This window comes from Panthera leo, chromosome B3 (assembly GCF_018350215.1).
Source record: "Panthera leo isolate Ple1 chromosome B3, P.leo_Ple1_pat1.1, whole genome shotgun sequence".
Lineage (NCBI taxonomy): Eukaryota > Metazoa > Chordata > Mammalia > Carnivora > Felidae > Panthera > Panthera leo.
Genome location: NC_056684.1, coordinates 55360416 through 55375327, shown reverse-complemented (window position 1 = coordinate 55375327; position 14912 = coordinate 55360416). Strand labels below are relative to the sequence as shown.

The 14912-nt window shown below is 37.6% G+C and overlaps 1 protein-coding gene across 3 annotated transcripts in view; it reads left to right on the top strand.

The window, feature by feature from the left end:
- SLC12A1 (solute carrier family 12 member 1) overlaps positions 1–14582 on the top strand; it is a 94890-nt gene extending 80308 nt beyond the window's left edge. For all 3 annotated transcript variants that reach the window (XM_042942119.1, XM_042942118.1, XM_042942120.1), the window contains exons 21-26: positions 307–438; positions 677–788; positions 2623–2709; positions 11577–11712; positions 13313–13380; positions 14420–14582. In XM_042942119.1, coding sequence (XP_042798053.1) covers positions 307–438; positions 677–788; positions 2623–2709; positions 11577–11712; positions 13313–13380; positions 14420–14555 — 671 coding nt within the window. In that variant the 3' untranslated portion in view covers positions 14556–14582. The remainder of the gene's footprint in view (positions 1–306; positions 439–676; positions 789–2622; positions 2710–11576; positions 11713–13312; positions 13381–14419) is intronic.
- Positions 14583–14912: the final 330 nt, after the last annotated feature.

Sequence of the window (14912 nt, the reverse complement as noted above, 5' to 3'; positions counted from 1 at the left end):
ATTACCTGTCTAAATAATAAATTCCACCCTGGAGATTACTAAGAACTTGAAAATAATCTACTGTTTTATAATGAAAACTGTAATCATAAAACCAATATCATATTTTGTTGGACTATTGAAGGTAACCTAAATTACTGTGGGACTTGACCTTTATCTCCCCTTCTCATAGCTCACTGTTTACCTATAGCTATAAAAACACTTAAAATTCATGACCCTTCCTCTATTTTCCTGAATAGATTTATTGGCAAGTTATTTTGTTTCTTTCTTCAAAAGACCAATAGGTATACCACTTTTCTTTCATTACAGACAGCAGCATGAGCACAATCCAGTCAATGCACGTGGGGGAGTTCAACCAGAAACTAGTGGAAGCCAGCACCCAATTTAAAAAGAAACAGGGAAAAGGCACAATTGATGTGTGGTGGTTGTTTGATGACGGAGGTAAAAACAATTCCAGAATATACACTAGGGAGCAAAATTACTGTGTTGATAAATTTAACAAACTGCATGGGAAGGTATATGAAAATGATATCAGTTTAAGAATAATATTTCTGTGTTTCCCAGAGATTTTAAATTATTTAGGAGCAACAAATGGGGGAATGAATAAAGATATAAAGCAATTCATTCTCTTTCAGTGATATATGCTTATACTTTCTGTCATAATTTACTCTTTCTTCAGGGTTAACACTCCTTATCCCCTATATCTTGACTCTCAGAAAAAAATGGAAAGACTGTAAATTAAGGATCTATGTTGGAGGGAAGATCAACCGCATTGAAGAAGAAAAAATTGCGTGAGTAACTCATCACTCATTTGTTAGAACACTTGGAATGTTTTTTGTTTCAATCCTTTAATTTTAAGAACTTTAAGTGTTTTTGAGGCACAACAGATTTAAAGATAAAGCCACCGCAATAAGCCTCGTGTCTACTTGGTTTTCTGGTCAATAAATTGCATACATTTTGTAATCACTGTCTTCATGTCCCTTGATCCCCTGCCACAAATGCTTTTAAAAGGAATTTGACACAGAAGTCTCATCTCAATTCTTTATTGAGAGTATCATTATCTTGTATAATGTTTGTTTTTGTTTGACTAGTAAATGTATCCAAGAAACGAAAAGCCCGAAGGGATTTGTATTCAATAGCTTCCTTGGGGTGGGGGTGGGGGGTCAAACCTTTTGATTTGTGGTGGTCACTGTAGCACAGTACACTTAAAATAGAACTAAAGGACTGAACCCGATCCTTGTCCCAGCTCTTCCACCAACGAGCTGCAAGACTTTGTCACAGTCACCGTACATATCTGGGTCCCCAGTTTCTCATCTGTAGTTTGAAAGAGTTTAAATGAATAACTGTTGAAAACTCCTTTAATTAAAAAAATAAATAAGTGCCCACCGTGGAAATTCGCAGCTTTGTCATTAATTTAGTCACAGAGGTCTGACATGTGGCTGTGGAGGCAGCAAGGATATTGAGAATGTGGTGCATCCAAAGGTCTCTGGTGGAAATCTGAAGAGCGACCTTGAGTGGCCCTTGCTCCCTTATGGTAGGACTACATCCTGAGGCCTTCCAGAAATCACAAAATAATGACAGGCTTTTATTCAGTAATTTTTCATGTTTTCTCCTCTGTCCTGGAAGGGTATTATATAGATACAGAGATAGAGATAGAGATAGAGATAGAGATAGAGATAGAGATAGAGATACAGACATAGACATAGAGATAGATATATAGATTTAATTCCTCTTAAAGAGAGTCATATTTAAATGGAAAGTAACATGATAGCTATAATAATTTCTATATAATAATTTCTATTTCTTAAAGCCTCTAGTAACTTATTGGGACAAGTGATGAAATTTAAAATTGGTCGGTAGATTAGATGATAGTATGGCATCAGTGCTAAATGCCCTGCTTTCAAAAATTATACTCGGTTTGTATAAGAGAATGTTCTTATTCTTAGGAAATACCCACCCAAGTGTTTAGAGGGAAAGGGACCTGATGGCTGCAGCTTACTTTAAATGGCAGATGGGCAGGTGGACAGATGGATCGAAGGCAAGAAAGAAAGAAGGAAAAGAAGGTTGTAGATAGAGGTAGCTATATATAAGGAAGAAAAAGTGTTCAGTGAAATAGAGCAAGATATAAACAGCTGGTGGATCTGGGATTTTTTTGTGCTGTCCTTGCAATTTTTCTGTAACTTTGAAATTATATAAAAAATTCCAGTTGCCAGGGAAAGAACCTCCAATATATATGACACAATTATTAGTTTTTCAGTACATTGTCAGTAACTCTATAAAAATTATCAGCAAGGTAATAGCCAGTAATGTTAAAACTTGTCCTCTTTTTTTCCCCGAAAATGATAAGGAAGAATGTACAGCTCTATATTTTCTTACCTAGAACATGAATGCAGGGTTGGATTCTCTGTTTCCAGGGTTTGTACCTCCCTGAATTTCTCTGTCTTTGGTGGAATCGCTTGGTCCACATTTAATACACTGCGATGAAAATCAAACCCTGACCACAGCCTTTGTGTGAAAGTGAACCTGAAATAAGACATGACTGCTTGTGGTATCTTAAACACAAACCTCTTTGACTGAAAATAGCGAAACATGCAGTGATGGGGTATTTCTCTTTTATGTTTTCAGAATGGCTTCCCTTCTGAGCAAATTTAGGATAAAATTTGCAGATATCCATATCATTGGAGACATCAACATTAAGCCAAACAAAGAGAGGTATGAAACATTTAACAAGATCCATTGTTTACCCCTGATACTCTCTCATTTTCTTTTGTGTTGATTATTAAGGGGTAGAAATGTTATCTATTCACTGCAGTGACTGCCTAATAAGATATAATAAAAAAGGACTTCAAATAATCATGCCGAGCTATCAAATAAATTCTAACAGAAGGAAAAGGTTTTATGGTAAAGTTGAGCTTGAGAGGGAGAGCTGTTGAAACACAGGTTAGTTAGCATTTTAGAATTGCCCTTCCTGTTCTTGCTTTCCGTGGTGGCCAAAATAGCAGGAAGTACGGGCTCAGACTCTTTTGGACTGAGCAGTCGGGGGCAAGCTTTCATCATTTAAAATTCCTAGTGGGGCATCCTGCAGGGGGAGCTCTGATAGAAAAGATAGAAACAGCTTGACTCTTCTTGGCACAATGACAGAACCCACCCTCCATGGCCATTTTCACTTTTGGGCACTAGGGACCCAACACGTCAAGCTATGAAATTTGGCGAGGCAGGGGGTCCTCTAAAACTGAAGCCTGGCAAAGAAATGTATTGGCTTCAAAATTTTAAAATGACAAAATTGAAGTAATTGTTTAAATGTCTTCAGATCATGACATCTTTTTAACCCTTGTTAATTGTTAAATGTGTCAAGTCCATATATGTGAAAACAACTTGTAGGTTAGATTCTCACAGGAATTCCCAGAGGTATAAGAAAATTGCCTGGAAATTAAAGCTGAGACTGAATAAAATACCTAGTGATAATTTAGCAATTATAAAACATTTTCAACTGTTTACAGTCCAGAATCATATTTACTATTACATCTGGATACAATTTAAATTTTTTTTAAGTTTATTTATTTTGAGAGAGAGAGATTGAAAGCACACGTCCATGCACGTGGGGAAGGGCAGAGAAAGAGAGGGGAGAGAGAATCCCAAGCAGGCTCAGTTCAGTGCAGTGATGTGGGGCTCAAAACCGCAAACTGCAAGAACATGACATGAGCCAAAATCAAGAGTCAGATGCTCAACTGACAGCCACCCAGGCGCCCCAACATCTGGATGCAATTTAGCACATTTGATTCGGTGTGGAGTGGTCCTTCAAGGTTGAGACTACAAAGGGAAACGAGGATCTCAATATAGCTTAGGTTCTCGGTGGCCTGTTGGACCTCTTCTCATTTCTGTTGGCCATCAGTCATTTCTCCCTTCGCCTGCAGTTCTTGATGGATTGCAGTCCCACACTCCAGTCTTATTGCCCTTCCCTCCTTTTGATCCTAGATGAGTTTAATAACTAATGGAGAAACATCTAGATTTAAGATGCATTCTTATTGACTAAACAGCAACATTGAACTTTGTGTTATTTGAGGGTATTCATGATTCCTCTAAGGCTATGGATCAATTAAAGTGGCTTTACAAAATACCTTTTTTAAAAAAAAAATATTTATTTTGAGAGAGAAAAAAAAAGAGAGAGAAGTGGGGAGGGGCAGAGAGAGAAGGAGAGAGAATCCCAAGCAGGCTCTAGACTGCCAGCACAGAGCCCAACCTGGGGCTTGGACACATGATCCTCTAGATCATGACCTGAAGCTGAAGCCAAGAGTCTGACTCTTAACTGACTGAGCCACCCAGGCGCCCCCAAAATGTTTTAATTGTGATAAGAAAGCTATAATCAACAGATTACATTTTGGTTATTACCATGGAATATGTCTTCATATCATATATACCACCAATGCCTTGTATTCCTCTATTTCTGCAGCTTTAAATACTTAAGAAAAATTAAGAACAAAGTTTATAATTCTCCTTGGTAAATGTAATTAACTTTCTGATATGAATTGGGTTGTCATGTAGTAATCTCTGGTAACCTCCCACATTTCATTTGAAGAATTTTAATTCCTAAGTCATCACCTCTTGGCATTTGCAGTGATGTGATCAAACAGGCTCATCTTGTGTCTCTAATTGGTGGAAATGCATTCTATTTCATAACACAGCAGGTACAATGATTTCCTAGCATGTGCTACTTTGCAACAGGCCATGGCCTGCCAGAGCTCTGCAAGCATAGAGCCATTTACTGTTGTCTGGAGGGTAGTCACGGTGTACCCTACTGCCTTTGGATTTTCCAGAGGCCCTGGCTCAATGCTGGGCACAAATTAGTCATCTACTTCTTGCAGCCAAATTCCTCTTGCTGTTGTTTGTCTTAGCAGTGGCTAAGGACTGTCTGTGCTTACTGATTAATTTGCTCCTGTATCCTTTGCCTCTATACCCATCAGTCTGGTGTTCTCTACTCAAGTCCTTGTTTCTTTGCCTTTCTTCCATGCTCCTCTCTGCCCAGCTGCTGTGGTCACCCCCTGCATACCTGTCTTATCTGTCCTATCATAAAGAATGTCAATGTACCTCTTCCACTAATGTCTTTCCATTCTTTGAGTGCCCATCATAGTCTAGACACAATTTATTTTACTAACCCTGAACTTTGTGCCATGTTTTTTTTCTCTTTTTAGGCAGCAGACGTTATGGAGAGTAGCAAGAAACAAAGGACCAGGCATTTTGGCTTTTGTCCTGGTATCTTAAATTTGATTTTAGACTCCATTTTAATTTGGTGTTTCTAATATCCTCACCATCCTACAATGAAGAGATCTATTTCCCTTTCTCAGGAAAAAAAATGAATTAGATTTCACAATTTTGGAGATCTTTTTCTCTGATATTTCAAGGTCTTGAGGAAGATGCAAAAAACAAAATCCATTTTATATTGGAGTAAAAGAATGTTTGCAGCTAATGTCACCTGGTGTGAAGACAAAACACCACCAAGAAGAGGGGTGCTGGAAGTGCCATTCTCCTCTCTTTGGTCTTCCACCATAACTGATGCCATATTGCTCTGTAAAACAGTCACGTATCTGGTGTTGGCAAATCTATTCAAATATGTAAAGGTAACCCTATTTTAAAAACAGAGAATGATCATTCAGTAAATCTCACAGATGGCCACTGGTAGCACATCTGGTACTTTGTGATAATTTTTTATTAAGTTTTTAATTTTAATTCCAGGGTAGTTAATAGTGTAATATTAGTTTCAGGGATACAAAGTAGTAATTCAACAATTCTATACATTACTCAGTGCTCATCGTGATAAGTGTACTCTTAGTCTCCTTCACCTATTTCACCCATCTTCCACCCACCTCCCCTCTGGTCATCATCAGGTTGTTCTTTATAGTTAAGAGTAAATTTCTTGGTATGTCTCTCTCTCTCTCTCTTTTTCCTTTTTTTGCTTGTTTTGTTTCTTAAATTCCACATAGGAGTGGAATCATATAGTATTCATCTTTCTCCGACTGGCTTATTTCACTTAGCATTATGCTCTCTAGCTCTATCCATGTTGCTGCAGATGGCAAGATTTCATTCTTTACTATGGCTGAATAATATTCCATTGTGTCTATATACACCTCTTCTGTATCCATCTATCAGTCGATGGACACTGGGCTGCTTCCATAATTTGGCTATTGTAAATAATGCTGCAATCAACATAGGGATGCATATATCCTTTCAAATTAGTGTTTTTGTATTCTTTGGATAAAATACCCAGTGGTATGATTGCTAGATAACAGTGTAGTTCTATTTTTAACTTGTTGAGGAACCTCCAAAAAAAGTCACTGTTTTCCAGAGTGACCGCACCAGTTTTCATTCCCACCAACATTTCACGGGGTTCCTTTTTCTCCACGTTCTCACCACAGTTACTTTTTCTTGTGTTTTCTATTTTAGCCATTCTTATAGGTATGAAGTAATATCTCATTGTAATTTTGGTTTGCATTTCCCTGATGATGAGTGATATTGAGTATCTTTTCATGTGTCTGTTGGACATCTGTATGTCTTCTTTGGAGATGTGTCTGTTCATGTCTTCCGCCCATCAGGATTATTTACTTTTTTGGGTGTGGAGTTGTGTCAGTTCTTTATATATTTTGGATACTAACAGTTTATCAGATATATCATTTACAAATATCTTCTCCCACTCATTAGGTTGCCATTTAGTTTTATTGATTGTTTCCTTCACTTTGCAGAAGGTTTTTATTTTGATGTAGTTCCAATAGTTTATTTTTGATTTTATTTCCCTTGCTCAGGAGACATACCTAGAAAAATATTGCTATGGCCACTGTCACACTTCCTTGCTCTCTTCTAGGGTTTTTATGGTTTCAGGTCTCACATATACATCTCTAATCCATTTTGAGTTTATTTTTGTGTATGATGTAAGAAAGTGGTCTAGTTTCATTCTTTTGTATGCTGCTGTCCAGTTTTCCAAACACCATTTGTTGAAGAGAGAGTCTTTTTTCCATTGAATGCCCTTGCCTCCTTTGTTGAAGATTAATTGACCATATAATCATGGGTTTGTTTCTTGTTTTTTATCTTCTTCCATTGATCTATGTGTCTGTCTTTATGCTAGTACCATACTGTTTTGATTACTATAGTTTTGTAGTATAACTTGAAGTCTAGAATTGTGATATCTCCAGATATCTTTTTTCTTTTTTTGTTTTTCTTTTTTCTTTTGTTTTTCTTTTTTCAAGATTGTTTTGGCTATGTGGAGTCTTTCATGGTTCCATACAAGTTTTAGGATTATTTGTTCTAGTTCTGTGAAAATGCTGTTGGTATTTTGATAGAGATTGCATTAAATCTGGAGATTGCTTTGAGCAGTATAGACATTTTAAGAATATTTGTTCTTCTAATCTATGAGCATGCATTATCTTCCCGTTTGTTTGTGTCATCTTCAATTTATTTCATTAATGTTTTATAGTTTTCAGAGCACAAGTCTTTCACCTCCTGGTTAAACTTATTCCTAGATATTTTATTATTTTTGGTGTAATTGTAAATGGGATATCTTCTTAATTTCTCTGTTGTTTTATTATTAGTGTATAGAAATTCAATGGATTTCAATACATTGATTTTGTATCCTGTGATCTTACTGAGTTCATTTATCAGTTCTAGTAATTTTTTAGTGGAATATTTAGGGTTTTTGATATATAGTAGCATGTCATTTGCAAATAGTGAAAGTTTACTTCTTCCTTACCAATTTGGATACCTTTTATTCCTTTTCCTTGTCTGATTGCTGTGGCTAAGACTTCTAGTACCATGTTCAATAAAAGTGGTGAGAGTGGACATCCTTGTCTTGTTCCTGATCTTAGAGGGAAAGCTTTCAGTTTTACACAATTGTTGATGATTAGCTGTGGGTTTTTCACTTATGGACTTTATTATGTTGAGGCATGTTCCCTCTAAACCTACTTTGTTGAGGCGTTTGTGATAATTTTTAAAAGGCATCTCCTCTGAGTGGCTCAATTAGAGGAAGAAGACTCTTTCTCTGGGCTGATGCGGCCCTGGTTCCAGGGCCCAACGCTTAGAGCACCAGCTCAACTTCAGCTTTTCTTGACTAGGCAGCCCCTATCTACTGTTAATAATCATTTCTCCATCACTGGGCTTTTTTTTGGTCACCAGGTGACACACAATGTCGACAATAGTTTGTCAATGATTCCCACGTTGGAGGCTAATGTTAAATGCCTTAAGTTACCTCTAATAAATCTTTTAGCTACCCATAAAACATCAGTAAGTCTTGATGGAGATATTTTATCATAGAAACATTATAAATATGACTGGGCAAGGGTGAAAGGGAGTATAAAAGCAAAGTTAATGAGAAAATAATTGAGCCTGGAGAAACTGAAAATCTCTTGTGGTTAAATTAATTTTTTATTGAATATGCTGAATTAAAAGCCATAGGCCAAAAAGACAACAATCTTTATACAGAAATTAAAGAGAAAGTAGAAGCAATTAACTGGATAATTTAGTTTGAAGCTACTAAAGTGGTCACAAAACAACTGGTATATTAATTTGAGAAAAGAAATCTTACATGAACTTAGGGAAAAATTTTTTTTGCAATTAAAAAATTTTTAAACTTTGTTATTGTGAAGAACAGGATGGGGAAGGCAGGGCAGGTATAAGTTAATTTTTAAAATTGAATTCATTGGCATTTACATTCAATACCATGTAAATCTTGGCCTATTCTAGAGTCAATTAAAAAGAAAAGTCAGATTTAATGAGAATCAGAATAGAAATCTTGAGCCACCTTTGCATCACCTAGCTAGGAGGATGGAAAATGGCCAGCTCAGGGATGAACCTTAGGATGAAGTCAAAGACGAACATAGACAAGGAACCGTTAAGAGTTCAGACAAAGTAAATGGGCAAATACAGTCCCATTATAACCTATTGTGTCACTTAGCACGTTTCAATACCAGGAAAAGAAAACTTACAATGACTTGAATAATGAAAATTATTTGCAAACATAAGTGAAAAATCCAACTATGTTTTGGCTTTCAGGCAAAGTTTGATCTAGAAGGTTAATTTTGTAATCAAGGACTAATTCGCTTCCATAATTTCTACCCCACCTTCCATTATGAAATCATCAATCAAATTGATTTAGCTCATAAAAACAGGATGACAGACAATAGCAATCTACATACTTGCTTATTTATGTTCAGTGGGAGAGAAGGTTTGTCTCTTCTTCAGTCATCGAACTCAGGTCATGGGCTCCATTCAGGTTGTACCAGCTTGAGCCACTGAGCCACTTACTGTGGTCAATGGGATGTTAGGTGCCTCTTGGTCAACCTTGCCTGGGCTATGTGTCTACCCCGGCCAAATGCTCTGGTAGAAGGAATAGAATTGTCCTGATTAGCTGATGCTGAGGATGGAGTCACTCCCATCCAAAGGGGCATAGTATGAATACCAGGGAGACAGCAAGCAACCTCTACTCTACTTCCATTTCTTAGGAAACTATTTTTGAACTGGTCTTCCTAGTGAGTACCAGGGTTGAGATGCAAAGAAAACATAGTCTAATCAAAATAATTACGTGGAGAGCTTAAACAGAGAGTCAGTACTAACCTCAGTCCTGTGGCTGTTCAGTAAAATGAATGCCTTGGTTTTACAGGGCACTGTACACTTCTCAGCACTGTTACCCAGATCACAACTAACCATCACACCAATCCTCATTGCCAGCTTTGAGCAACCATCATGACCTATTATAGGCAAGGTTATCCAGGTCCAGGAGGACAATGGAAGAGCAGGACTAAGAACTCAGGCTCTTCTCTCCTAGGCCAGGGTCTTTGCATTGCACAGATTACTGCCAAAGGTCTCTGAAGGCATGGCACTGTTGGAAGGAATAACAAATAGAAGTATTGTGTAGCTGAAAGAATAATAAGGCATATCAGTGTTCTCTGGTGTTGTCTATCATTCTAAATGAGTCAAAATGTCAGAACTCTACTACATTACATAGCTCTTCTATCCCTAATAAAGGCACACTGGCATGTTCTCCTTTGTAATCTCTGCACTTTGATCTGCAAATCCTAAATCAGGGCAACTGATGAGATCATTGAACTCATCTCCTCATATTTTAATTCCTTAACCTAATAGCACTTAAAAAATTTTTTTTAATATTTGTTTATTTTTGAGAGAGAAAGAGAGACAGAGCATGAGCAGGGGATGGACAGAGACAGAGGGAGACACAAAATCCAAAGCAGGCTCCACGCTCTGAGCTGTCAGCACAGAGGCCGATGCAGGGCTTGAACCCACGAGCTGTGAGATTATGACCTGAGCTGAAGTCAGATGCCTAACCAACTGAGCCACCCAGGCATCCCTTAACCTAATAGCACTTTGATTTTAGTTACCCCTCAATTCAAAGGTACTAAATTATAAGTAAGCTACATTATATGAAACCAAAAGATCTTGTTTATATTTGAGATCATCTTAAAGTAGCACACTAAAGACAACTACTCTCATAAATTATAAGCTTTGTTTTGTACTACTGTTTTAAAAAAATCCTATGAGGGGCGCCTGGGTGGCTCAGTCGGTTAAGCGTCCGACTTCAGCTCAGGTCACAATCTCACAGTCTGTGAGTTCGAGCCCCGCGTCGGGCTCTGGGTTGATGGCTCAGAGTCTGGAGCCTGCTTCCGATTCTGTGTCTCCCTCTCTGTCTGCCCCTCCCCCGTTCATGCTCTGTCTCTGTCTCAAAAATAAACGTAAAAAAAAAAAAATTAAAAAAAAAATCCTATGAGATTCTTATGAAAGACAAGAATGAGATTTTCTAGCAAGTTTTAAAATGGTCTACAGCTGTGAGATAGCACTGCTACTTTTCTACTCAATGACATCTTCTTAATTGCTCTAAAATGGCTTTGGATTTTTAGACATTAAAATATTATTGATTTTTGTTTTCTTTTCTCTAACATGCACCTGAAAAACAGTCATTTAAAAATCTCAGGCAGCAACAGCAGACATCAGAAGGACGAAAGCTCCATTATTTGCAGCATACATCCAAATTGCTCTATAACCATTAAATTTATTATTCTTCTAGCTGTCCACAGCCCCCTGCCAGCAGGGGGTGGGGTGCTTGGACTAAAGGGGAGGGCAGGACTTGCCAGCTCCCACCCCAAGGAACCTAGCTCATCTCCCACATTAATCCATAAATGTCTCCCATACAGTCTGTACAATAAGCAGATGGAAACTCAGTTCAGCAGATGGAAACTTATTTATGGGCTAACATGTCTACATTACAACTGTGTCTTTGACTATACCATGTAGTAAGTGTATTTGCAGAATAATTGCTCTCTGTGTGTTGGTGCGTTTATATTGAGGATCTAGTACCCAGTAGGCTAACAAGGCCTCAAACATGTTGAGGCCTTGCCTTGGGTAGGGAGGCAGTACTATATCCATGACTTTACTCACAGTAAGTCCCCTGCAAAGATAATTCTTAAAAGATTTGCATGACATTCAGCTCTGATTCTGCAGCCAGCAGAGCCAGTCATACCTGGAGTATCTGTGAAATAATGAGTTAGTTTCCCACTGTGAGCCCTCCTTTATAATTCCAATTTCAGCTGGAAAGTCTTTGAAGAGATGATTGAACCATATCGTCTGCATGAAAGCTGCAAAGATTTAACAACTGCTGAGAAATTAAAGAGAGAAACCCCGTGGAAAATTACAGATGCAGAACTGGAAACAGTCAAGGAAAAGGTAAGGACTTGTCTTCCTTAATTTTTACTTTACTGTCTAACTAGCTGCAAAAGAAAACAACAGTTGATTTAATGATCAAGAAGTAACATTATCTGTTATAGAATTTCATTATTCAAGATCCAGGGTTTCTGCATTTTTCAAGTGCTTTCCAATCATATTATGGGATATGAGGATTTAGAAACTAGTTTCCAGTTTTAATATGAAATTAATTCTTTTTAAAAAAGATTTTAAAAAACCAGATTATTGATATATATTATGAAGTCTTCTTTCAAATTTAATTTTATAGAACAGGAGACATACCCATCAGTCTAAAATAATTTAAGTCAATATGTGTGCAAAGTAGATCAAGGTAGTTGACTCACAATATAACACAAGTAACAAAGAAATTTTAACCTGATGAGGCAATGAAAACTAACAAAGGGATCTGAGAAAATACGCAATTGGAACAAGAATTGTGAAAGTTGGATTGGGCACATGTTGTAGGATGGATATGAAGTGGGGAGCTTTTCTGGAGAACCCAGAAGACGGAAGTTACCCCATGTGGCCTGAGCTGAATGAAGTTGTGATCATGAGGATAATGAAAAGGGCTGGGACAAAAGAATTAAGTAGAAGAACTGACATTTGAATTGGATTAGATATTCAAGGAAAAGGGCCACAGAAACCTCTAAACTACATTTAGAATTTAAATAAACTACATTAGGAGCTGAATTTGAAACAAATTAGAATGAGAGATACTAAAGCCTTTCAAATTTAGTAGAAAAAATACTGAGCTAAATTTTTTTCCCTGAATGTTTATTTACTTACTTTTGAGAAACAGAGAGAGACAGAGCATGAATGGGCGAGGGTCAGAGAGAGAGGGAGACACAGAATCTGAAGCAGGCTTCAGGCTCTGAGCTGTCAGCACAGAGCCCCACGTGGGGCTCGAACTCACAAATTGCAAGATCATGACCTGAGCTGAAGGTGGATGCTTAACCAAGTGAGCCACCCAGGAGCCCCCTGAGAAATTTATAAACTGTGTATAATAAACTGCCCAGATCTGACAAAGATTTTTCGTATAATTGAGCAAATCATACATCTAAGCCTTGGTTTCTGAGCCAATGAAATATAATGACAAATATTACTTTCATCAAAGCAAAATCATCAATGTAGTTATTTTTCCAAGTGAGTCTTGGTTGACTTTTTAGTTGGAACGAGTCCCCTGTGCTGATAAAATATTCAAAGAGCCTAAACAGTGTAGGTGAGGATATAATTTATGTTCTTAAGTATCAAGATTCAGTTAGTTTTCTTCTACCTCAAACCTGTTCCCAGATCTGGCCATTCTCATCTTCTCTTTACTATTACCCGTGTCTTCTGCTTGCTTGCTTTTTCCCTTAGAATTTAATAAGCCACTATTGCACAATGACAACCTTGTCTTACTCTTTATATTTCCAAAAATTCTCATGAGTTTTTAAAACGCCGTTAGTTTCCAAATATGGATGAAATAATTGTAATTTTTTAAAGTGAGGCTTTTCTACTTCTCCACTATTTGAGGGAAGAAGATAGATTATCATTCATAATTCTGGTAGAACTGCCCTCAACAAAACCTGAATGTTGTCCACAGAGTTACCGCCAAGTTCGCCTGAATGAACTCTTACAGGAACACTCAAGAGCTGCTAATCTCATTGTTCTGTAAGTATCACTGCAGATATTTAAGAATGTTACAGGGAAATCTTAGCTAAATGGGTTAATCAACTTAAAAAGTCCAAACTATTCAGGTGGAAAGTTTAAAAAAATTTGGAACATGTGGGATTTTAGACCGTGAAGGAAAATAAATGCCACCCTGAGACCCTGCCAACTGGAGCCCGTGGGCTTTAGAAGGCCCCACCTGGACTTTCCATCCGGTGTGCCCTACCCATGGGGCCAGGGCATATGCCCACGTAGAACCCTGGCTTCCTCTTCAGACCATGCTCCAGGAATCTGACCCTGGAACTCCCTGCCTAACAGGCCTTAAGTCAGCCTCTGAGGCTCATGGGCTCCTTCTCTGGGAGTGGTCCTGAGATATAGAGTCTATAGCATGTTCAGGAGGCTCCTTGCTCTGTTAGAAGAGGTCAGGGTGGGAGAAAAAGGCAGGGGACTTTCCCATTTCCACTCTTACCCTCCATCCCACAAATGTTAGAAGTGTACCTGTTGTAAATATGAATGTGTACTCAAGCAGTGATAGCTAAACATGAAAACCAACTATTTTACGTTTATACCTCATGGTCTGATTCCTGTGTGTGAAGATTAATATGTCTTCAAGGTCTACACTGGAGAACTATCCACCTAAGACCTAGAACAGTCTCCCAATTTGGGTGAGAGGGTTCAAATAGCTGTTTTCTGAGATTCCTGCCAAATATAAGAGACTTAAACTACTAGGAATATCATTTCCATCCAAAAAGGAGAGGTATTGCTTGATCAAATTTTCTATTTAAAGAGGAGTGAAAATTTATAGTTATGCTTTGTTGCTACTCTACAGTGCCTAAGCCTATTTTTCTGGTTTATAGATATTTGTATTATCCAAGAAATATATCAGTTTAATATCTATATTCAAAATAACGTCTATGCTTTCATTTTGTGGGGGAGGGTTATAAAAGTTTCAGGCCACTGGTTATTAAATAGCTCAGATGACTAGTGATGTTACTGCCTGTAGTAATTGTCACTTTTAAAATTTTTCTTCCATTGCTGTCAGGAGCCTTCCAGTGGCGAGAAAAGGATCTATATCAGATTGGTTGTACATGGCTTGGTTGGAAATCCTCACGAAGAACCTCCCTCCTGTTTTACTAGTTAGAGGAAACCACAAAAATGTGCTGACATTTTACTCTTAATACATGAAGGATAAGAACACATCTTAACTTAATGTGTAGATAATTAAGAAACATGTGTGGTACTTTATGTTATAAATCTGATAGATGGATATGCAAACCTCTGGAGACAATCGTACAGGATTCCACATAAATTATGTCATTTTTTTATTAGTTACTGGGGGCTATTTTTTTTCCTCTCTCAGCTTAAGAGGGTGTCCAACTCAATGCTACCCCTAGAAAAACAATTTCTTGTTGCTGTTGATAAATAAGAAAATCAAGGAAACCATGCTGGCTTATGCTCATGAAAACCACCAACTTGATTGTAAGCTTCTCTAGGCAAACTTAATCTTTTGTTTGCTTCTCAGCTCCAGTAGAGGC